Consider the following 24,230-nt stretch of genomic DNA (forward strand, 5'->3'; position numbering starts at 1 on the left):
TTTGCATTACAAAATTTGGGAATCCCTTGGGGAGTAACAATTATGGGATTTTTATGTGGGGGTAACATATCCTCCGGTAAAAGTGGGTCTAGTTAAATAATATAATTCCAATTATCTCATTTATCATTAAACAAAGGATATTATTAGAGTTGGTAGATTAAATGAGTAATTTGTATTTTTTTAGTATATATATATATAAATATATTAATTTTTTTAAAAATCAATTGTAAATTGCAAGTGCATTTACTGAAAAAATGGGAAAACGGACAAAATAAAAAAAATAAATATATCAACATGAACCCGACTTGTTTTCAGAACGGGTCGACCTGAACCGACCCAAAGCATGTATGTTTCATGTTGGATTTGGACTGTGTTTCGAGCGTGTCAACTTTTTCCGCCCCTAAGAAAACAACTTACAAACCTAACACGAAATTCACGGGTTTGGGTTTAACAAAACACGACCCAAACCTAACATGAAACTTCTGGGCTTGGGTTTGACATAAACAGGCTCGAGCTAGTTTTAGGTCGAACCCGCAAACCCGTTTAGCCAAACGGGTGGGTTCGCTAGTTTATAACCTCTTTACCCCATTTGTTTTTAATTTTAGGTTTTTTTTTAAGTTTTTTATGTAACAAATTAAATTGGATAGGTATAATTTTATGCCAAAATTTGCATAAGATTTTATAATTATAAAATAAGAAACTTTTGGGTTATATATAAATTCGTTTAACCCTTTTTATTTTACTTATATATAAATTTTCAAATTTTGTTAATTCTTTTTCAGGAAGGAGCTCACGAAAAGCCACTTGATAAAGAAGATGACCCGAATGTCTTGAAGAAATGCTTATTTGTGTCCAACTTACCTTTGTTTATTGAAATTGAGGATATAAAAAATTATTTCAAGAATATACCATTGAATGAAGTTAAACAAGACCGTTCGAAGACGCGTGTTTAGTTAGTCGAGAAGACCTAACATACACAAAAACAGCAATTGTCAAGTTGTATTTAGAGGAAGATGTCACTAATATATTAGAGTATGACGTGGATGTGCCCCACAATATAGGTTTAAATGTCAAACTTTCTCGTTTCGAGGGGATGCAATCTCAATCTCAATCTCACGCATATGTGTACACTAATGGTAAGTATAGAATGATAATTAGCCTAAAGCATAGAGTCTATGCGGGCATGGAGATTAAATGTCATCCATGTTGTAGCATCGAGTTGCTGAATGATGATTATAAATTTACAGAAAAAGTGAAAATTCGTTTTCGAAACCCTGAAGACAGAGAGAGAGAGAGAGCGAGAGAGAGAGAGAGAGAGAGAGAGCAAGGAAGAAGGTAAAGAAAATTTCAAAACGTCTACAATTACTTAAACTTAAGAATGTTGCGGACAATGAAAACTGAACTTGAAAGATGGTATACTTGCAAAGTTGCAATACTATTGTTTGATTGTAACACACTTGTGGGTTTCTTTACTATACACAGTCACGTTACCATATTGTGAATTTCTTGAATATTTCTTATTAGTAGTACTCATTGCGGAGGTATTCAACCCTCTATATGTTGAAAGTGCAAATGATGGCCTAATCTTGCAATATTTGAATCTCTTTTTAAGTATTTTTGGTATTTGAGCATCTGTGATACGACTTTTAGATCTAAAATGCTTGTTCATGGTTGTTCATTAACTAGTGATGTAAGCAAACCGAACATAGCCGAAAGAAATAGACTTGTTCATGGTTGTTTGTTAACTTTATAAACAAACGTAAATGTAAACGAAACATATATTAATTTGAAAATATAAAACAACACTGTTTGTTTATTATTTATTAATAACATGTTCATCATCACAATTAAAATCAACAAGTCTAAGAAAGAAGATGAACAAATTAGGGTTCTTACATCCTGAGATGTAATAATAATGTAATTATAATTTTAATTTTAATTTAAAAACCATGTTTCGTAATTTTCTTTTAAAAGTGTTTATTTATTTAATCCACCACTTGCGACGAATAGGTAGAAGGACTCAAGTTCGATCGTCACTTTTGGTAAATTGTGGTAATGCATGATTTGAGCTTGGTCTTGTGTAATGTTGTCAATTCGAATCCCCAGCCCACATGGGTTTTCGTTCCGCCGTGTGTTATGCCAGAAAGTTCTACTTTTGTGGCGACACAACAAGTGGCAATCAACAAATGGTTTCTCGGGGAACGCTCAAGCCAAACTCTGAAGCCCGCGTGGGCCCAGTTAAGACAACATAGTATGTGCAGAGTGAAGTAACGGGGCTCTCCATATTTGGAGAGTGCTATAGCATAATCACAAGAAAGTCTTCGTACTAAAAATAATTTATCTGTTGATTTCGTCGTCACTGTAATTTTATCTTCGTTTCGGTGAAAGTCGCTAAAACTGGGGTGTTTTTATTTTTTTGGTCATTCTCATTTTGGTGGATTGATAAGACAGTATATACGTGAAATGGGAGGTCAAGGGTTTAATGCCCCACGTTGTACAACATTTAGATGTGAAATGGAGTGATAAATGTACCCACCTCATATGAAAAAGCAACAAAAATCGTCACTATGGAAAGGCTGGTTGCTTCAAACACCTTAGGAAATAATTCTCTAAGGCTGAGTGTACTGGACGAGTATATGGGCAAAAAAGGGGCGATTTTTGGATGGAACACCGCCCCTCTGGCGATATTTGGTTGAAATTGGGCGGGGGCGGCTAATATTTGTCGCCCGTTAAACTCGAAAATAATAATAAAATAATAAAAGGACCGTTGTGAAACGGTCAAATTAAAAAAAAATAAAATAAATTAAACAATATATATATATATATATAAACATACACTCTTTTTCTCCATTTTATATTCATTTTATACACAAATCATACCCAATTTCTTACAAAAAATAAACAAAATGAATCCTAGAAACAACCCGAACCAACCGAACTACCAATTCCCTGCTTTCGGTCAAACGTATGGTTCGCAATCGAGCCAACCGAACCAACCGAACTACCAATTCTCTGCTTTCGGTCAAACGTATGGTTCGCAATCGAGCCAACCGAACCAACCGAACTACCAATTCGCTGCTTTCGGTCAAACGTATGGTTCGCAATCAAGCCAACCGAACCAACCAAACTTACAACGGAACCAACCGAGCCAACCGAACCAACCGAGCTATCCGTATCAACTTTCCGACCCGAACCTAACCATGTACGCCAACTTTCTCAGCCCCCAAAACACAATGCCGGCGTTCGGGTCTACACCACCGGAGTCGGCACCGGATACGCAAACGTCACGGGCCTCCGGTTCAAGCAAAAAATCGACCCGTAAACACAAAAAATATTAGTTTCCTTTTTTTAGTTATGTTTTTTTTTCTTTAGTTATGTTTTTTTAATATTTTTAGTTATGTATTTTTTTAGGTATGTTTTATTTGTATTTTTTTTTAATTTTAATGCATTTTTATTTAATTATTTAAATAAATTGGTTTTTATTTAATTAGTTTAATTATAAAAAGAAAATAATAAAAAAAGACACTGTGGGCCTAAATTGTAGCCCCTACACCATTACACCCCAAAAACAAATTTCTACTCCATGCTGACTGGGCGCCACGTGTTACAATTCGCCCCCAATTGTAGCCCATCCACTACACATGGCCTAATGGTAAAGGCCTATAAGGACAATTAAGAACATGTATTCTAACGATGCATTAGAGATAGTCTTAGGTGAGGTGTCCTTACACAAGAACATGTTTTTGTCTCGATTCTTGTAAAAATGTGAAACCAAAGTACAAAAAAAGGTTTTATATAAATTATAAATATGGCTGGAGATGAGATTGGGGTTGTAAAGGATCTCTAAGAATATTATGTGGCAAATTACGTGATAGTTAAGTACGCCTAAGGATACACGTAACATTATTACTATTACTAATATATATAAAAGAGAAGTTTGGTGCCGCAAGTGTCATATTAGGCCACTTGGCGGCACCAAACTGGTCCGTAAGTTTTGTTTTTGTTTTTTTAGTTCAGTCACTGTAACAAATGTAATGAAAATCAACCGAACACCAATTTTTTTTAGTCGGTATCATAATAAACATGACGAAAACCGATCGAGTTTCCGTAGACTCACCGCCTCAACACCTGGGATCGACAACGGTCGGGTTTTACTAGCGCTCGAGTTTTACCGACCAACGCCACCACATTGGTCCACCTCAGTTTTTATAGTTTTTTGTTTTAATATCAATACAATAACGAACGTCACCGAAACCGACCGAATTCGCGTCAACTTACCAGGTTTTACCAAGTAAAAAGCTAGTTAGTGTTATAAGCTAAAATGGTTACAAAGTTCAAACAACTAAAATATTATTTTTGGACTGAAATTGTTATTATCAAAAGTACAAGGGCCCCATCTACAAACAAATAAATTAAAAAAAAAACCCAAAACCCAAAGACTAAAAATTAAATTGCAGCCATGGCTGAGAATCAAGAATCAAAGCTTCAGCTTCTTCTTGAATGGTTAAAGGTAACATTTTTATCAATTTTTTCATATTAAATTCTTATTATTTATAACCCATTATTTGAATCTTTATAAAAAAACCAGTTAAATGGAGTCCAATTCCGTGGGTGTGACATCAAGTACAATGATTTAAACAAAGGGTTTGGTGTGTATTCATCTCATGCTGCCACTGATGGTAATTTGAAATTTTTTATGTATTTTAATTTATTGTTTTTTTTTGTAATTATATGAAGTTAAGGTGTTTTTATAGTTAGGGCTACAATGTTTAGATCTTCAAGTAGGGGTATGCAAAAAGAATCGAAAACCGAATCGTATCCGTAACCAAAAAAATGATCCAAATTGTGAATTCGGTTGGTATCCGAATTCACGATTTGGTTTTCGGTTATACATTTTTATGAAATAGGATTTTTTGGCCAACCGATTTAACCGAATAATAATACGTATGCTTGTAGAGTTGTAGGTTTGTTTATGAAATTTAGAGGGATTTGGTTCGGTTATGCACGTTTGAATTGTGATCGGTTGGCGACTAAAAAATCCAAATCCTAATAAACCGATTTAAACAAATCGAATAAACCGATACCCGAAACGATGAACAGCCATAATCTTAATCACGTAATACTCATATATATTTTCGTTTTATAGTTAGTATTTTTGCTTAAATCTATATGATCAACCAACCAATCATACATTCATACCCAGTGAAATCCCATTAATAGCAAAGCTATAAGCAGAGATGCTGGGGAGGGTGGGATGCAGACAAATCGTACCTCTATCCCAGAGAATAGAGAGGTTGCTTTAAGAGACCCCGAGCTCCAACTTAAATCTATATGATAAGATTAGAAAAATCATTAAAAATATTAAAAACATTTAATGAACAAACATAAAAAAACGAACATTAACGAACAGATTATCAAACTTTCACGAACACAATTGAACGGACATGACCTATGTTCATGCTCGCTCATTTAGTTAATCGAACGGAGTACCTTGTTCGTGTTCGTTCATTTATTAAAAGAATGGGCATTAACGAACTTTCCACCGAATGTTCGGTACGCTTACAACCCTATCAGAAATGAGCTTATGATATTAAATATGGATTTCCTAACTCTCCAGTGAATAATGATTCTTAACTTTGAAATATTTTAGGGGTTTTATTGGTGGTTCCTCTTAATTTGGCTATAACTCCAATGAGGGTATTGCAAGATCCGGTTTTGGGACCTGTATGCTCAGCAATGTTTGAGGAAGGGGAAGTGGACGACAGATTCTTGATAATATTATTTCTTACGTTCGAGTCTATACGAAAAAGTTCTTCATGGAAACCGTATGTAACAAAACTTTGATTCATGCTTTGCTAGGCTTGTAAATGAACTGAACGAACACGAACAGAGCATGTTCGTGTCCGTTCATTTAACTTTAGTCGAACAAACGAGCGAACACAAACATTTAAACTAACACGGGTCTCTTATTCGTGTTCGTTCGTTAAGAAAATGAACAAGTTCATGTATCTTTGTTAACAGTATAAACGAACGCTTTATAACTGAGCTAAAACAAGTTAAAAGTAATGCGATGAACAGTGTGCTGGCATAAAAAGTTATTAAAACTCGAGTAAGTTGTAACGGTCAAATTTTTAAATGAATATATTATCAAACAAACCTAAACAGACGTAAACTAGCGAACATATATGAACGTAAACAAGCGAACTTAATTGAACGAACATTCACGAACATAAATTAATAATCGACTGACTGAGGGATGTGTTCATGCTCGCTCTTTTACTAAATAAAAAATTCTTTTCTTCATGTTCGTTCGTTTATTTAATAAACAAACATAAACGAGCTTCTCGCGCGACTGTTCACATACTGTTCATTGAACGTTCGGTCTGTTTATATATATATATACCCCTTTTCTTATTTTAAAAATTTTGAAATGAAGCTGAATAAAATAATAAATTAGGTACCTTGATATGCTTCCAACCACTTTTGGAAATCCACTTTGGTTCTCAGAAGACGAGTTATCGGATCTAAAAGGGACTACTTTGTTTAAGGCAACCAAATTGCAGGTACTATTTAGTACTAAAAAATGAAAAATAATATTTAAATTTTTCACTAATGGTAACATATTACATGTCACATGTGTATGTTAACAGAAAAAGAGTTTGCAGTCTTTGTATGACAATAAAGTGAAAGAGTTGGTGAAGAAGCTTTTGGTTCTCGATGGTGACTTAGAAAGGTGGAAATCATGTTTTGTTTACTAATCTCATTAACAAATAATCGTAACAATATTCGTTTACTAATGACGACTGCGTGTTTGTCTGTTTTGTAGTGAAGTTTGTTTCAATGACTTTCTTTGGTATTCATCTTTCTCTAAAAAGCTATTATCTTTATTTCTAAATTTACGCTTATTATGTTCTTTTTTGCTTCACATGGAATTATATTTATAGGGCTAATTCAATATTTTGGACCCGTGCTTTGAGTATACCTCTTCCTCGGTCTTTTGTATTTCCCCAAGTTCAAGAAGAAGATAACCATACTAATGGTGATAATGACAAAAGTGAATTTTTATTATTATTATTATTATTATATTTTTTTTACATATTATCCATTTCAATGAAATTAAAATAATTTCCTTTTGTATTGTATTCTTATATTCATTTCAGAATTGGAGGCTGATATTTCTTCGATACAAGAAGAGACCGTTTGGGTCGAGGGTCTTGTTCCTGGCATTGACTTTTGCAATCATGGTACTTTAATTTCTAAGAACTGAGAAGTTACGGTCAAAGTCAACAGTAAAGTCAAAGATTTTGTCTTGCAGATTTAAAGGCTGCTGCAACATGGGAAGTTGATGGAACAGGATCGGCAACTGGTGTTCCGTTGTCGATGTATCTTCTTTCTGGTAATTAATCATTCTTAAATCAATATCTTCATAATTCTTATATTCCATGAAAATTGTGATGTTTGACTTAAGAGCAACAAACTAGTTTAAGTACAATCTTTGACTATTTTATTTAAGTCTAAAAAAGATTGAATTATTGAATTATTGATATTGACTTTTTCGCCCTTTGTAATAATATAGTTGAAGAAGCGCGTCTTCAAGTTGGCGAAGAGATATCAATTAGCTACGGTAACAAAGGAAATGAGGAACTTCTATACCTATATGGATTTGTCACTGATAATAATCCAAATGATTATATCATGGTAATTGTTTATCGACCTTTTTTATGGTTAGTTTCTTGGGGGTAATATGGTCAATTTACTTAAGCGTATTTCTTTATGCGCAGTTACACTATCCAGCCGAAGCTATCAAAGATGCACCGTTTTCACAAACCAAACTACAACTCTTAGAAGCACAAGTAAGTCAAATTAATTACTTCATTGTGAATTTTGATTATTACTAATTATTGACCATTAGTTCATTATATTATTCAAGGGTTTAATTTATATTAACATCTATATATTATGTATTCTGTATTTTTGTATAATAAATAAAAATCTTTCATGCAATGTGTCGCCTCCATAAAAATCTCTTATTAAATACACCCATCTTTTTTTTAATAATGATTTATTTAAATTATATCTTTTATTAAGAAATTTTAATATCTAATTATGTAACCTTTGTTTTCAATCAAATATTAAATGAAAGTCAAATTACATTATATAGTAATTAATGTATCCTCGAAATCTAACTATATATTGATTTTTACATATTTTTCTTAATTTTTTCAAAAATCGTTAGTATACGACTACACGTAATACATTTTCTACCTATAAGACGTACATAAAAATTTATTAATTTAATTTAATAAAAAAATAATAATTTAGTGTAGTGATATTTAATAAGCTAGTTATTTAATCTACTCAGAAAGCTGAAATGAGGTGTCTTTTATCGAAAAATCTGCTTGATCACGGGTTCTTTTCAAATAAAAAAGAAACGAGGGATAACGTCAAGAAGACCGAAGCTGTTAACTATAGTTGGAGTGGTCGACGCAAGACACCGTCTTACTTGAACAACCTAGTTTTCCCAGAAGAATTCTTAACTTGCTTGAGGACTATTGCGATGAGTGAAGACGAAATATTTAGAGTTACGTCTTTGCTTGAAGAGGCATTTTAGAAAGTTTGATTCTTTTTATGCATTTTGCTTATGTTTGTGATTTTTTGTATAACCGATATTTTTGGGTGTTAAAGCTTGTTGATTCGGAAGGGGACCGGCAACCGTCGGATATAGAAGTCCGTGCTGCTGTATGGGAAGCGTGTGGGGATGCGAGTGCGTTACAATTGCTCGTTGATCTTCTTAATACAAGGTTGGCCTACATTTCATTTTCTTGTTTTTTTTAAAAAAAGTCAACGTTGACTTTTGTGGTTTCGTGAAATTGAAAGGATGATGGGTCTTGAAGAGGGTTCGGGGACGGAAGATTCCGACACTGAGTTACTCGAGAAAGTCAACTGTTTCAAAAATAAAACATTAGAAGATGGCAAAAGGTACGTAAAAAAGTCAACTTTTGACTTTTATAGTCAACTTTTTTGGAGTTTCATTAAAGGGCATTTTATACATTTAACATCAATATATATATATTTTTAAAATTTGTGATTGAAGTAATGGCGCCAATGAAGCATCTAAGAATCAAGAAATGAGTCGAAACAAATATGCAAGCATAGTGTATAGGCGAGGCCAAAAGCAACTCACCAGGCAATTTCTCAAAGAAGCAGAACACGCGTTACAGTTAGCTTTGAGTGAAAGTAGTTAAAACATACCGTTTTAACGTTAACAAATTTCACCTTTCACCTTATTTTTTACTAGACATTGATGTCTTAGTATATTGTTTTGTGTTAAATTTCTGGGATTTAAATGCATTAGGTTGCTTATTTTGATGTTGCAGCAAGTGTAGTACATGTTACTGTTGGCTGGATGGTTGTTAGTTTAAGGCTTTAAGCCTTGATTATAAGTTATATAATATGATAATGATATATTGATAATTGAACATGAAGTTTGAAGCTTGTAGATTAACCTTTGCATACCTTTTTGTTTGTTGTTTTGGTTGATTTTCATAAACTTTAAATTAACATTTGTCCCCTTAAGTTTATTAGGGTTATGCATGGCTCTGTGTGCGGTTTTGAGCTAAAACCAAACAACGTTTTTGTAAACCGTTTGGTTTTGCGTTTACAATTTAGGCTTGAAATTTATTGGTCAAAGGAAAGAAGTGGTCCAAAATAAGGACTGTAGACATAAATTATGTTAGTTATAGTTATTAATTGATTATTATACACTTAAAAGTATTTGAATTTACATCCATTACTTCAAATTTAAAATAAATAATGAAAACCAAAACATAAACACAAGTTAGATTTTTCAGTTATGGATAAGTGTTTTCGGTTTTATGCATACCCTGAAAATTAAATAAAAATAATAAAAATCTAAGTAAACAATCGGTTTTTCAGTTATGGACAAGCGTTCTCGGTTTTATGCATACCCCGAAAATTTACTATGTTGCGTGATTTCCGCTTGAGACAAGATCTTGGTCATTCCCATTTTTATGGGGGTGATAAGGTGGTTAGAATATGAAACAAAATGTCAAAACATTTAGTCGTTAAAAAAAAACGGATCCTGCATGATTGCATGATATTGATGAACCCACAAATATAAAAGGTTCTAAAAAAATAGTAACCAAAGAAATTCATAAAAATCCTAAATAAAGATGATAGGTTGTTTATTTTTGCAAGAACTAATCTATTTTGTTATAGCTATCCCATTTTACTAAAAAAAGTCAAAACATTAATAAAGAATAGATAGATATATAGATTATTATTCCTGTGGACTTGTAAGTTAATTAATCCAAGAATCCCTTAAATTATCTCTACCAAACAAAAAAATAAAAAACAAGTAAATAATAATAATAATAATATTTGTATGATCAAACCAAAGGCCTCCTTTCATCCTCTTCTCAACTCTTCGGTTTTCGTCTTTAACCGAAGCCAACTCTTTCATCTTCGTGGCCGCTCTTGGACTCGGTTTGTTCTCGGGTATCATCTTCAAAACAATTCCCATAGATATCAGAATCAAACCCGTCCCGTGTTGCTCTGTCAATGGCTTTGTGAAGATCTAGTATGATAGCAGCAATGTGACCGCCTGATCAAGTATGATAGCAGCAATGTGACCGCCTTTCTTGCGGTCGTTATCTGTTATAGGTAAAAGTTCGTAAAAGTTCAGAAGCACGGATTAAACACGAGAGATGGTATTAATGGAAAGTTAATCGAAATCAAGTAAATGTACCATTGCAGTGGTGGCAGCTCCAAATATGGCGATTAAGGAAAGAACCGAGACTTGACCGATAAATGTTGCCATTGCTTCAAAGACTAGGACACCATACACATAAGGATGCTGTACCCAACAAAACAAAATTTATCAAAAATATGAAATGTTGTAAATTGCAAGTCTGGTCAAATCTTGACTTTCAGGTAAACTACCAAGATTTCTCTAAATTTTAAAAATTTGTATAGCAAATACAATATCAACAAGAAAGTCTTCTAATTTTCAAAAGAAAACAAAGACTATGATACCATACACATAAGGATGTTGTACCCAACAAAACAAAAAAATATGAAATATGTAAACTTGGAAGTCTGTTTGACCAAAAAGGTCAATTCTTGACTTTCAGGTCAAGCTAACAAGATTTCTGTAAATTTGCAAGATTTGTATATTAGCTATAATATGAACAAGACTGTCTTGAAATTTTCGAAAGAAAACTTTTGTAAGTGATTTAAGATAATATTTAGATAGTTGACCTTTTGAGGTCAAAGTAACAAGTTTTGAAGTTACAAATTTAACACTGAAATTATTGACAAAAATCGAAAACCGAGTATGATAATGACATTGGTTAAAATAATATTTAAAGAGTTGACCTTTTGGGGTCAAAGTAACAAGTTTTGAAGTTCCAATTTAACACTGAAATTCTTGACAAAAATCGACAACCGAGTATGATAATGACACTGAACAAATATGAAACTTAGCACAATGACAAAACAAAAATTATTTAATAAAAAAATTCATATCTGTTTCAAACTTGTAAAGCACTATGATTGACTAATTAAAGAACACAAACTTCACCTGAGAGCAAGAACTCCATGCTTTGAATAATTCCCCTGTCAAAAGCATTGGCGGAATCAAAAAAGGCAAACCGACAACGGTTGAGCAAAACAGCATCTCCATCTGCACAAGAAACACAATATTTCAATAAAATAAACAAAACAAAAAAAAACTTGAATTTTTACTATCAAGTGGCGTTCGATTTACCTGTGTTGTATCGGGATTCATGGTAAAATAGCTTCTTGAAAATTGCCAAGAAACGAATCCATGATCAAAGCACCAGAAACCATCACAACACCAAGAATGCTAAAATTTGGGGACGAGTTTGCATCCGCAAGAGTGAATAGTATCAAACCGACAACCAATAGTAACGCAGAAACGTATTCATGAGGAGGGTATTTTCGTCTTAAACCAGGTATAAACGCTCCCATTACCATCACCGGAAGAACCTGCCAAATTTTGGTTCCAAAACTTTAACCAATAAACCGACATTGTGATCACAAACAATATCGTAGGGGTGCAAACGATCCGAGCTTAATCGAGCCCGAGCCCGAGCCTAAAAGTAAGCTCGTTTAATAAACGAGCCCGAGCTTCACTTATCGAGCTCAAGCCGGCTCGCGAGCCTAAACGAGCCTGCCATTTATATATTTTTTTTAAAATATATATTTAATAATAATTATTAATTAATATATCTAATGCTATGAAAAAGTAAATAAATATAACTAAATGCTATATATTATTTTATACATAAAATATTATTATAGAAAAAATATATAAAAATAGTTATAACTATATAAAAACTAATTGATAAATAGTAAACGAGCCAAGCTCGAGCTTGAAAATCTACTCACGAGCCGAGCTCGAGCTTTGAAAATAGAGCTCGAAACGAGCCGAGCTCGAGCTCGAGCTCTGTCCTAGTCGAGCGCGGGCTCTGCTCGTTTGCACCCCTAGTCAATATGCAACCATTGCATAAAAGAAATAAACATTTGACCTTGGTGGATTTGAACATGAGTTGAGCAGGGTAATTAGGGAAAGCTAAAGAGCCTTTGGTGAGACCATGTGAGCCCATAAGAACCGCCGAGAGCTTCACGTACGTCTTCCAAGGGTTCACCATTTGTTTTGTGGTGAACCCTTGCAAATAAATCAAAGCAAGGTACACCCATCCTTGAATGAATGTAAAATACCAGCCGTAACTACACGAAACAGAATTTATAAAAAAAAAATAATAATAAGTCGACGTTTTTAAGAAAATGTAATTAGTACTTCGAAGAATGCTTAAATTCGAGATTTGATCCTAATAGCTTACCTGAATTTGAGCCTATTATATACATATTCCTGAAACAAAAATAGCATGAATGTAATTTATTAGCATTATGATCATCATAGAGAGTAACCAAGTTTGACTTTTGAAGGTCAAATGACATATTTTTCAATATCAAATAATAATAATAATAATAATAATAATAATAATTAGTCACATTAAGCTAACAATAATAATATTAATAATAAGTCACAATTATTATTATTATTATTATTATAATATTATTATTATTATTAACTACATTAAGCTTACAGATATAATAATACTACAAGAAATTATGCAGAATATTTAGTCACATAGCATCAAGTTTAAGACTATGAATCTTTAAACTCAAGAAAAATTGTACCATACTTTAATTTAACTTGTACACAATTAAAGTTAGATCAAAAGCACAAGTTAAAGCAACACACAATAGCTTTAAGTAGTATACAAAACAAGTTTAGTGATCTGTTTAGTGATCTACAAATATATAAATTCTCATTCTTTTCTTCCATAACACATAAATGCAATATAGACTTGTACTTTAAGCAACAAAACTTGTATTTTCCAGTTTGTGGGGTTTGAATGTAAGTACTATACTAATAATTTTATTAATATTAATAAATTATTAATATTTGTTAAATAAATAATTGAAACTCAATGAGAGATGTTGATGTTATCCAAAACTTTAAACAAACAAAACTTTGTAGTTTGCACGGATTATTATTTGATACCAAATTGAGTTAAGAATAAACTTTATAATTTGAGTGGGACCCATTTAGGATTCACCAAAAGGTTCAAGGCAGTTAGGCAGTAATCAAGTACTTAGAAATCTTTTAATAAAAGATACAGATAAAAAGCATAAATATTAAGGAAAAAGCAAAAGATTAAGAGGAAGAAAGAGTCAATAAAGCCTAAAAAATATCCAGCCAATTTGGACAAAGTATTGCATGTAATAAAAAATTTTATTTTATTTATTTTATTAATTTAGTATCTACAAGAAAAATCTCAATTCTTAAAAACTTTAAGCAAATCAAATTATGGGTTTATGTAGATCAAAACATCTAATTATTGAAAAAATATCATCAAACAAATTTGGGTTTTTCAAGAACACTAATTTCTTGAAAAAGCTCATAAATTTAAGTCCATGGGTTCTATAATTAACAGTTTAACACCAAACCCATGAACAATATTAAGAATCCAACATGGGTTTTTAAAATCTTGAAATAAAACTACAAAATTTACATGAAAAAAAATTCATCAAATCAAACTTGGTTTTTCAAGTTAACCAAGTTCTTGAAAAGGCTAATAAATTTTACCATGGGTTTTACAATTAACAGTTTAACACAAAATCCGTTAATAATATTAAAAATCCAACATGGGTTTATAAATCTTTAAAAAAAGGACAAAATTTATATAAAAAAACCCCAATTCTTGAAAAAAATCACATCAAACTGGGTTTTTCAATAACACCAATTTCTTAAAAAAGCTCACAAATTTAACCAATTAACACCAAACCCATGAATAATACTGAAAACCCAACATGGGTTTTACAAATCTTGAAATAAAAATACAAAATTTACATGAACAACAACAAAAGTACAAACTTTACCTCACAAACACCATTAACAAGATATCCAAAGAAGAACCCTGAAGAACAGATGACAAACTGCTGCCATTTTGTTCTGTCAGAGAGACTAATCCCAAACAAAGATCGAGATTGTTCTTCATTATTACTATTATTAATAAATATTATTATTCAAAAAGTCTTGATTTTTATCAATCAATATGAAAGAAAGATCAAAGACTAATAATAATACTTCATATATTTGTGCATGTTGAGTTTATAGAGAGAAATAAATAATATATTGGTAAACAAACATGTACCAAAATAAATACACACGAAAAATATATTATTAATGTTTAGCTTTAGAGAGAGAAAGCTTGATGAGAGAGAAAGCTTGGAATTCTGGTTTTTGGAGAAGAGGTGGTGGTGTGTGAAAGTGAATTAAGTCATTAACAGATTTTGACTATTTAAGATATTATTATTATTTTCTTTTGAGATATTTATTTCCTTTTTTTTGAAAATATTACTTCATAATTAGTCAATTAAAAAATTGTTATAAAGATATTTTCTAGCTATAACAGCTATAAAGAATAGTCTTGTTCTAACATATAAAACTAAACTAACTTTTAATTTTATTGTTTTAGATTAAAACACAACTTTTTAACGACTACTTGTTGTGTTATAAAACTAAACTAACTTTTAATTTTATTGTTTTAGATTAAAACACAACTTTTTTAACGACTACTTGTTTTGTTATACATGGTATGAATCATTGATTTTCTATTTTACACTTTTAGTATCTTTGTATCTCGATTGAAGTATGAACTGTTTATTACAAGAATATATGTACTTTTTTTTGTTAAAACAACGGTTATCTTTAACGTGTAATTAAGCACTCTACAAAGTGGCGAGATGATTTTGATGAAAAGACGGCTTCTTGTATGCAGATGGGAGAGATTGTAATTCCGAGAGGGTGAAGTAGGACATATCTTCAGCACACGTTGCAGAGGGGGGGGGGGCAATTGAGCAATTTGAGATGGCACTAGACATGAGGAGACGGACTCTCATCGTCGAAAGCCAAACCATTAAAATAATTTGTTCATATAGTCAATTTCAATGCCAAACCATTACATATCTTCAAGAGGATGGTGTCGAGCCACCTATACGCGCTAGTGCAATAACACCTGAAAGGACGAGGACAACTACAAATCCAACTAATTAAAATATCTTGCTTACATGTTTATATAAAAAAGATATATGAAATAATAATTGCTCTTTAGTTAAACCAATATGGATGGCTGTTTAAGAATGTAGTTAGTAAATATTTATCCATCTACGTAATAACGTGATATTTTATTTTTATTAACTAACCTCATCCATGATACATCATACTTGTTCTTGTCAAAATTGTATTTAACATCATGAAATAGTAAAGTTGAGATTCAGTCATTAAAACACATTTAACAGATATTAAACAAATAGTACAGAAAATACAACTTTCTTAATAAATTTTTAGTTATAATGTTATAATATTTGATATCATGAAATAGTAAACTTACATATCTTGTTATTAAACTCATTTAATAAAATATTAAATAAATAGAAAAGAAAATAACAACTTTCATAGTGGTCCCACACGGACCATGAGTATTACAGGTGGCGGATTATTTAATGTACAAGTGACGGTGCATGAGTAACAAACAGGAAGCGGTCGTATGTTTGTTTCCGAGGTGGTACCGAGTTTGAAGCAAAGGATGTTTGTACACGTGGCAGTAGGAGAGAAGTATGTGTGTCAGAGATAAGAAGTGATTTGGAAACAATTGTTTTTGCCAAACTTTTTTATAAGATTTCCGAATGAGTTTTTCGGATACGAGTGATGTTTTATGTCTGATTCACTCAGAAACAATCAAATAAAAAAATCGTTATGGGAAATTTTCATTGAGTCAGTTTTAGAATTTAAGACATCGAATATTTTAAACTTTAACCATCATTTTTATATAATTGGACCAGAATGCTGAATGTATGTTTTCGTGAAACTAATTAAATGTTAAAGTGGTCCAATAAAAATAAAGAAAATGATTAAAAATATGCAACTTTTAACTTTATGTTTACTTCTTGTGGTTTGTTATTTTAACCGGTTTATTGCAAAAGTTGATGTTTAGTTTAGCTTTCTTTTTTGTGGGTAGTGTAGAAGTGTAAACGAGCCGAGTCGAGCTTGAGCTTGACTGAGCTCAAGGTCAACTTGTTTTGTTTTGACTCACGAGAGCTTGAACTCGGCGTGTTTTCATCTCATTTTGTTAGTTGTTAATTAATTTATATGCATTCTAGATTTCTTTTATACAATTTTTATGTATACCTTAATATATATTATTTAGTTACTTTATTATAATCTTACGTATAATAAATTATATTATATAAATATATATCTAGTATCTCAAACTAAAAACCGTATAACAATAGACTCGTTTAGGCTCGTGAACTAACTCGAGCTCGATAAGTAAACCTCGAGCTCAAACTCATTTCAAACAAGTATATTATAATGCTCGACCTCAAACTTATTTAAGCTCGGGCATATTCGAGTTTCTAAGTGTCTATCTTAAATAGCTCACAAGTTGATTTGGCTCGTTTAAACTCCTATATTTTAAGCATGTGATTTATAATTTTATATATTATGTTATTATTGTGTCATTTAAGTGGTGTTTGGATGGTGGGCATAGTGGTTTACGTGCCTTTGCATAGTGGAATAATGGTGTACGTGATGGTTTGTGTTGCTCAAGATATTAAAAATTCAAATGACAATAACTTAATATGAAATTAAGTTAATTACAAAATAATAATTTTAAACTAGGCAATTTTAAAGAATCAACTTAATTTATATTATTTGATATTATGTTACATCTCGCCCTCACATTGCCACTAAGTCATTAAATTGTTTTCTTGTTAGCAATTATATTTAACCAAGTTGCTTGAGACAAATTAAATAGTACGTATACTTAAATAGCAAAATTAAAAGCATCATACCTTAATTAGTAAAAAAAACTGACCAATAGGACAACATATTTCAAAAAGTTTATTTGTGATAATATTTGCCCTTCAAACAAAAAAAAAAACAAATTATTATAAAAAAAGTTACTTTTACCTTACATTGTTATGTTATTCAACTAATTTTTATCCACTCTTCTAACAAACAAATAATACATATTTAAATCACCACTCTCATGATATGATTAGGAAGATTTTTCTAAACGGTTTATTTTCTTGGGATGGTTAGGGGTTCAAGTTATCTTAAAGAAAATTTTGCCAAAAGTACCTTTGAAAAACAAATTTGTATTTGTGTTTCAAAAAATTTCATACATATGGCATTGCATTTATTAAACCAAACTTACATAAATCATTGTTATTTTATATACATAAATCATTGTTATTTTATTAGTGAAACAAAAAATAAAAAGGATATATAAAAAAGCTTTTCTAATAAATTATTTAAAGTTTCAAACATATCATGAACCATATTTATAATAACATGTCACATGTTAGATAAAAGAGAAAAGAAAAACAAAACAAATAAACTGTATGAATTAATCACATGGAAAGAACACCACAAAATTTGTTATAAATTTAAGTTTAAAGTATTTGTTATCATTTTAATCATATAAATATAAAAACCAAAATATTATTATATCCATAATCATTTTAATAATTATAAGAAAAATACAGAATTTGTGGAGTGGAATGTGAAATGATACAAGTAGGCATCAAGTGGTATAATTGGAAATTCCACATATGGCATATTGGCATGTGATGATTTTGATGAAAATTTACCCCATCTTTTAATTATTTTAATCATGTGTTTAGAAACTTTCTTAGGCTTTTACTGTATGGCATGTGATGATTTTGATGAATTTACCCCATATAAAATTATGTAATTGTTTTATTAGCGTCGAGCTTTTAAGTTTTACCGACTGACGCTACCTCAATAATCCACCTCAACTTTTATATTTTTCTGTTATATATTTGGTTTTAAATCTGGTACAATAACACATGTCATCGAAACTGATCAAATTCGTGTCGAATTACCGGCTCAACAGTTGAGGCCGATAACACTTAGGCTTTATCACAGTTCGAGTTTTACTAATCTGCCCAAAAGCTAGTTGATTACAATAGAGGTGCACAATTCGGGTTTTTTTCTAATACCCGGGTTCGGGTATTAACCGGTTTTGGGTATGACCGGGTATTGGAAAATTGGGTATTGCGAGAAATCGGGTAGGGTTCGGGTAGGGTATTGAGATGAAAAACTCAACCCTATGTACCCGGGTAGGGTATGATCGGGTTCGAGTATTGGAACCGGGTACGACCGGGTATTAATACCCGGTTTTGAATTTGTAATTTTTTATACACTTTTTAATTTGTTTAAAATTTAAATAGCTTTGTAATTTTAAAAATAATTAAACTATATTACAAAACCATAAATCCACTTAATTACGTATTATTTACTTAGTAATATGCATTTTACAAAAACTTAAACATAAAAGTTGTGAAGTAAATATAAAAATATACTATAAAAACTCACGTATTATTTCGGGTTTTAGAAAATTGGTATCGGGTATCGGGTATAACCGGGTATAGGGTATGACCGGGTTCGGATATTTACGGGTATAAATCGGGTATGGTTTCGGGTACGAGTATTGGCCTCAAAATGCATACCCTATCCATATCCTACAGGTAGGGTCGGTTCCGATTTCGGGTATAGAATACCCGGATATATAAAAAACCGGTTCCTGGTATTTTTTTTTCGAGTGCGGTTCCGGGTACGGGTTTTTTTGCACCTCTAGATTACAAAACCACTTTGAAGTTTGACCCATATCCAAATAAATAAGGAAATCAGCCCAAAAAGGCCCATTTACCTAAAACATGGAATCTGGGTTATAACTTATAAGTCTTAACAAACAAACATTTTAAAATTCACCAATATACTTTATTTTTCAAATACTTGATTATTTTTATATTTATAATATTATGTGTATATATATATATATATATATAAAATGCAAGAAAAACGGACAAAAAGCTGTTTTCAAGTACAATGACACAACCCGTTTACACCTCTTACTCTAGGACCACAAATAATGGAAAACAGTCAAAACACCCAACCTCCATGATCATTGGCTGATTTCCCTCCTTGACCCTGCCGTGTTAACAATATTGTCTACACGACGAGATATCCCAAATGAAGATGAAAACGAGGGGGAGGGGCAATGTCAGGTGTGGCGCTAAATTTTAGGCCCGTTTAAGACTCTACAACAAGGCCACTACGTGTGGTTTAATAACATGGCATTGGGAAGAGATGTGCAACATTTAGACTGTGTAGTTTAATGGTGTCCCCTCCTCCAAACGGTCGGTTTTCATTGCCTACTCACTGGCTCTGCATGCTGAATATTGAATTCCACTCTCTCACACCTTAGCACTCACGGGGGAGTCATTGTCATCCACGACATGGCGTTTGACGTCCCAAGTGCTTATGTTACTGACGGTAATGACACTCACTACACATTGTCTTGCATAACTAAAGTATTTTATTAAAGAAAACAAACCTTGGCCTTCTCATTCCCAACTTGTTTTGTTTTGACTCACGAGAGCTTGAACTCGGCGTGTTTTCATCTCATTTTGTTAGTTGTTAATTAATTTATATGCATTCTAGATTTCTTTTATACAATTTTTATGTATACCTTAATATATATTATTTAGTTACTTTATTATAATCTTACGTATAATAAATTATATTATATAAATATATATCTAGTATCTCAAACTAAAAACCGTATAACAATAGACTCGTTTAGGCTCGTGAACTAACTCGAGCTCGATAAGTAAACCTCGAGCTCAAACTCATTTCAAACAAGTATATTATAATGCTCGACCTCAAACTTATTTAAGCTCGGGCATATTCGAGTTTCTAAGTGTCTATCTTAAATAGCTCACAAGTTGATTTGGCTCGTTTAAACTCCTATATTTTAAGCATGTGATTTATAATTTTATATATTATGTTATTATTGTGTCATTTAAGTGGTGTTTGGATGGTGGGCATAGTGGTTTACGTGCCTTTGCATAGTGGAATAATGGTGTACGTGATGGTTTGTGTTGCTCAAGATATTAAAAATTCAAATGACAATAACTTAATATGAAATTAAGTTAATTACAAAATAATAATTTTAAACTAGGCAATTTTAAAGAATCAACTTAATTTATATTATTTGATATTATGTTACATCTCGCCCTCACATTGCCACTAAGTCATTAAATTGTTTTCTTGTTAGCAATTATATTTAACCAAGTTGCTTGAGACAAATTAAATAGTACGTATACTTAAATAGCAAAATTAAAAGCATCATACCTTAATTAGTAAAAAAAACTGACCAATAGGACAACATATTTCAAAAAGTTTATTTGTGATAATATTTGCCCTTCAAACAAAAAAAAAAACAAATTATTATAAAAAAAGTTACTTTTACCTTACATTGTTATGTTATTCAACTAATTTTTATCCACTCTTCTAACAAACAAATAATACATATTTAAATCACCACTCTCATGATATGATTAGGAAGATTTTTCTAAACGGTTTATTTTCTTGGGATGGTTAGGGGTTCAAGTTATCTTAAAGAAAATTTTGCCAAAAGTACCTTTGAAAAACAAATTTGTATTTGTGTTTCAAAAAATTTCATACATATGGCATTGCATTTATTAAACCAAACTTACATAAATCATTGTTATTTTATATACATAAATCATTGTTATTTTATTAGTGAAACAAAAAATAAAAAGGATATATAAAAAAGCTTTTCTAATAAATTATTTAAAGTTTCAAACATATCATGAACCATATTTATAATAACATGTCACATGTTAGATAAAAGAGAAAAGAAAAACAAAACAAATAAACTGTATGAATTAATCACATGGAAAGAACACCACAAAATTTGTTATAAATTTAAGTTTAAAGTATTTGTTATCATTTTAATCATATAAATATAAAAACCAAAATATTATTATATCCATAATCATTTTAATAATTATAAGAAAAATACAGAATTTGTGGAGTGGAATGTGAAATGATACAAGTAGGCATCAAGTGGTATAATTGGAAATTCCACATATGGCATATTGGCATGTGATGATTTTGATGAAAATTTACCCCATCTTTTAATTATTTTAATCATGTGTTTAGAAACTTTCTTAGGCTTTTACTGTATGGCATGTGATGATTTTGATGAATTTACCCCATATAAAATTATGTAATTGTTTTATTAGCGTCGAGCTTTTAAGTTTTACCGACTGACGCTACCTCAATAATCCACCTCAACTTTTATATTTTTCTGTTATATATTTGGTTTTAAATCTGGTACAATAACACATGTCATCGAAACTGATCAAATTCGTGTCGAATTACCGGCTCAACAGTTGAGGCCGATAACACTTAGGCTTTATCACAGTTCGAGTTTTACTAATCTGCCCAAAAGCTAGTTGATTACAATAGAGGTGCACAATTCGGGTTTTTTTCTAATACCCGGGTTCGGGTATTAACCGGTTTTGGGTATGACCGGGTATTGGAAAATTGGGTATTGCGAGAAATCGGGTAGGGTTCGGGTAGGGTATTGAGATGAAAAACTCAACCCTATGTACCCGGGTAGGGTATGATCGGGTTCGAGTATTGGAACCGGGTACGACCGGGTATTAATACCCGGTTTTGAATTTGTAATTTTTTATACACTTTTTAATTTGTTTAAAATTTAAATAGCTTTGTAATTTTAAAAATAATTAAACTATATTACAAAACCATAAATCCACTTAATTACGTATTATTTACTTAGTAATATGCATTTTACAAAAACTTAAACATAAAAGTTGTGAAGTAAATATAAAAATATACTATAAAAACTCACGTATTATTTCGGGTTTTAGAAAATTGGTATCGGGTATCGGGTATAACCGGGTATAGGGTATGACCGGGTTCGGATATTTACGGGTATAAATCGGGTATGGTTTCGGGTACGAGTATTGGCCTCAAAATGCATACCCTATCCATATCCTACAGGTAGGGTCGGTTCCGATTTCGGGTATAGAATACCCGGATATATAAAAAACCGGTTCCTGGTATTTTTTTTTCGAGTGCGGTTCCGGGTACGGGTTTTTTTGCACCTCTAGATTACAAAACCACTTTGAAGTTTGACCCATATCCAAATAAATAAGGAAATCAGCCCAAAAAGGCCCATTTACCTAAAACATGGAATCTGGGTTATAACTTATAAGTCTTAACAAACAAACATTTTAAAATTCACCAATATACTTTATTTTTCAAATACTTGATTATTTTTATATTTATAATATTATGTGTATATATATATATATATATATAAAATGCAAGAAAAACGGACAAAAAGCTGTTTTCAAGTACAATGACACAACCCGTTTACACCTCTTACTCTAGGACCACAAATAATGGAAAACAGTCAAAACACCCAACCTCCATGATCATTGGCTGATTTCCCTCCTTGACCCTGCCGTGTTAACAATATTGTCTACACGACGAGATATCCCAAATGAAGATGAAAACGAGGGGGAGGGGCAATGTCAGGTGTGGCGCTAAATTTTAGGCCCGTTTAAGACTCTACAACAAGGCCACTACGTGTGGTTTAATAACATGGCATTGGGAAGAGATGTGCAACATTTAGACTGTGTAGTTTAATGGTGTCCCCTCCTCCAAACGGTCGGTTTTCATTGCCTACTCACTGGCTCTGCATGCTGAATATTGAATTCCACTCTCTCACACCTTAGCACTCACGGGGGAGTCATTGTCATCCACGACATGGCGTTTGACGTCCCAAGTGCTTATGTTACTGACGGTAATGACACTCACTACACATTGTCTTGCATAACTAAAGTATTTTATTAAAGAAAACAAACCTTGGCCTTCTCATTCCCATCCCCCCCCCCCCCCCCCCGCCCCCCCCCCCCCCCTAAAGCAATTTTATTTGGTAAGCATTTAACCGACTGGGTTTTTGTTGTCACTAAAACATTATTGAGCACTTTGACTACACACACAACAGATAGTTAAAAATTGTTAAAAGTATATACAAGTGTTTACAACTTCTTAAATATTTAAAATAAATGTGGATCACCAATATCAAGAGAATATGCCACTACAAGTGTTTTCTTACCTAGGAAGTTAGTTTTGGCTCGTGAGTCTTAACGAGTCTTGAGTCTTATGTATTTGTATGGTCTATCTCTTTTAGACTTTATTATTATTAAGAAAATATGCCACTATTCTATATTAAAAGTTTTTATAATGTGTCCTAATGATTTATTCCTTACGAACTAATATAGTAATATTTCAATTCTCAATGCTAAACATAATAATAACCAAAGAAGCCAACAAAAATTCCCACTTGCTTTTTTTTTTTCTTGTTTTTATTTTACATTACCAACAAAAACGCTTATATTGATATAAACAGAACTGACACGAGCTGGGCCTATCAAGTAACTAGCCCACGGCCCAGAGGCATCACCAATAATCCAATATCACCCCCAAGGCCCCAACATTTGCAAACACGACTAGCTACACTTTAAACCTACCAATCTACCATAATCCTCCCGCGATATTCAAAGGTAGCTAAGGGCTTTTATCTCTCCCACCATGTTTTCCGCCGTAACCGTTAAGTTGTCATTACTACGTGCTTTCCATAAACACCTCAACGAGACAAGACAAACCACATTGAATGATTTCT

General features: G+C 31.9%; 1 protein-coding gene and 1 pseudogene across 2 annotated transcripts; one reads left to right on the plus strand and one right to left on the minus strand.

The window, feature by feature from the left end:
* Positions 1-4,434: 4,434 nt before the first annotated feature.
* On the plus strand, positions 4,435-9,403 carry LOC143621049 (fructose-bisphosphate aldolase-lysine N-methyltransferase, chloroplastic-like). Its single transcript, XM_077092582.1, has 15 exons — positions 4,435-4,510; positions 4,589-4,679; positions 5,651-5,825; positions 6,458-6,563; positions 6,651-6,733; positions 6,827-6,853; positions 6,945-7,054; positions 7,161-7,244; positions 7,316-7,396; positions 7,577-7,698; positions 7,782-7,853; positions 8,363-8,602; positions 8,686-8,801; positions 8,878-8,979; positions 9,095-9,403. Exons 1-15 carry the CDS (start codon positions 4,460-4,462, stop codon positions 9,243-9,245), a joined length of 1,611 nt encoding a protein of 536 aa, XP_076948697.1. The 5' UTR covers positions 4,435-4,459; the 3' UTR covers positions 9,246-9,403.
* Positions 9,404-10,409: 1,006 nt separating this feature from the next.
* Positions 10,410-14,634, minus strand: LOC143621222 (UDP-galactose/UDP-glucose transporter 4-like; annotated as a pseudogene). The gene is made up of 8 exons (XR_013151479.1): positions 14,494-14,634; positions 12,888-12,916; positions 12,573-12,774; positions 11,789-12,030; positions 11,603-11,704; positions 10,769-10,876; positions 10,657-10,674; positions 10,410-10,624 (listed from the first exon to the last, which is right to left on the minus strand). The product of XR_013151479.1 is annotated as a UDP-galactose/UDP-glucose transporter 4-like (transcript).
* Between the last annotated feature and the right edge of the window lie 9,596 nt (positions 14,635-24,230).

This window comes from Bidens hawaiensis, unplaced genomic scaffold (assembly GCF_021521415.1).
Source record: "Bidens hawaiensis isolate Kalapana, Puna unplaced genomic scaffold, B.hawaiensis_p1.1 tig00002772_1, whole genome shotgun sequence".
NCBI lineage: Eukaryota > Viridiplantae > Streptophyta > Magnoliopsida > Asterales > Asteraceae > Bidens > Bidens hawaiensis.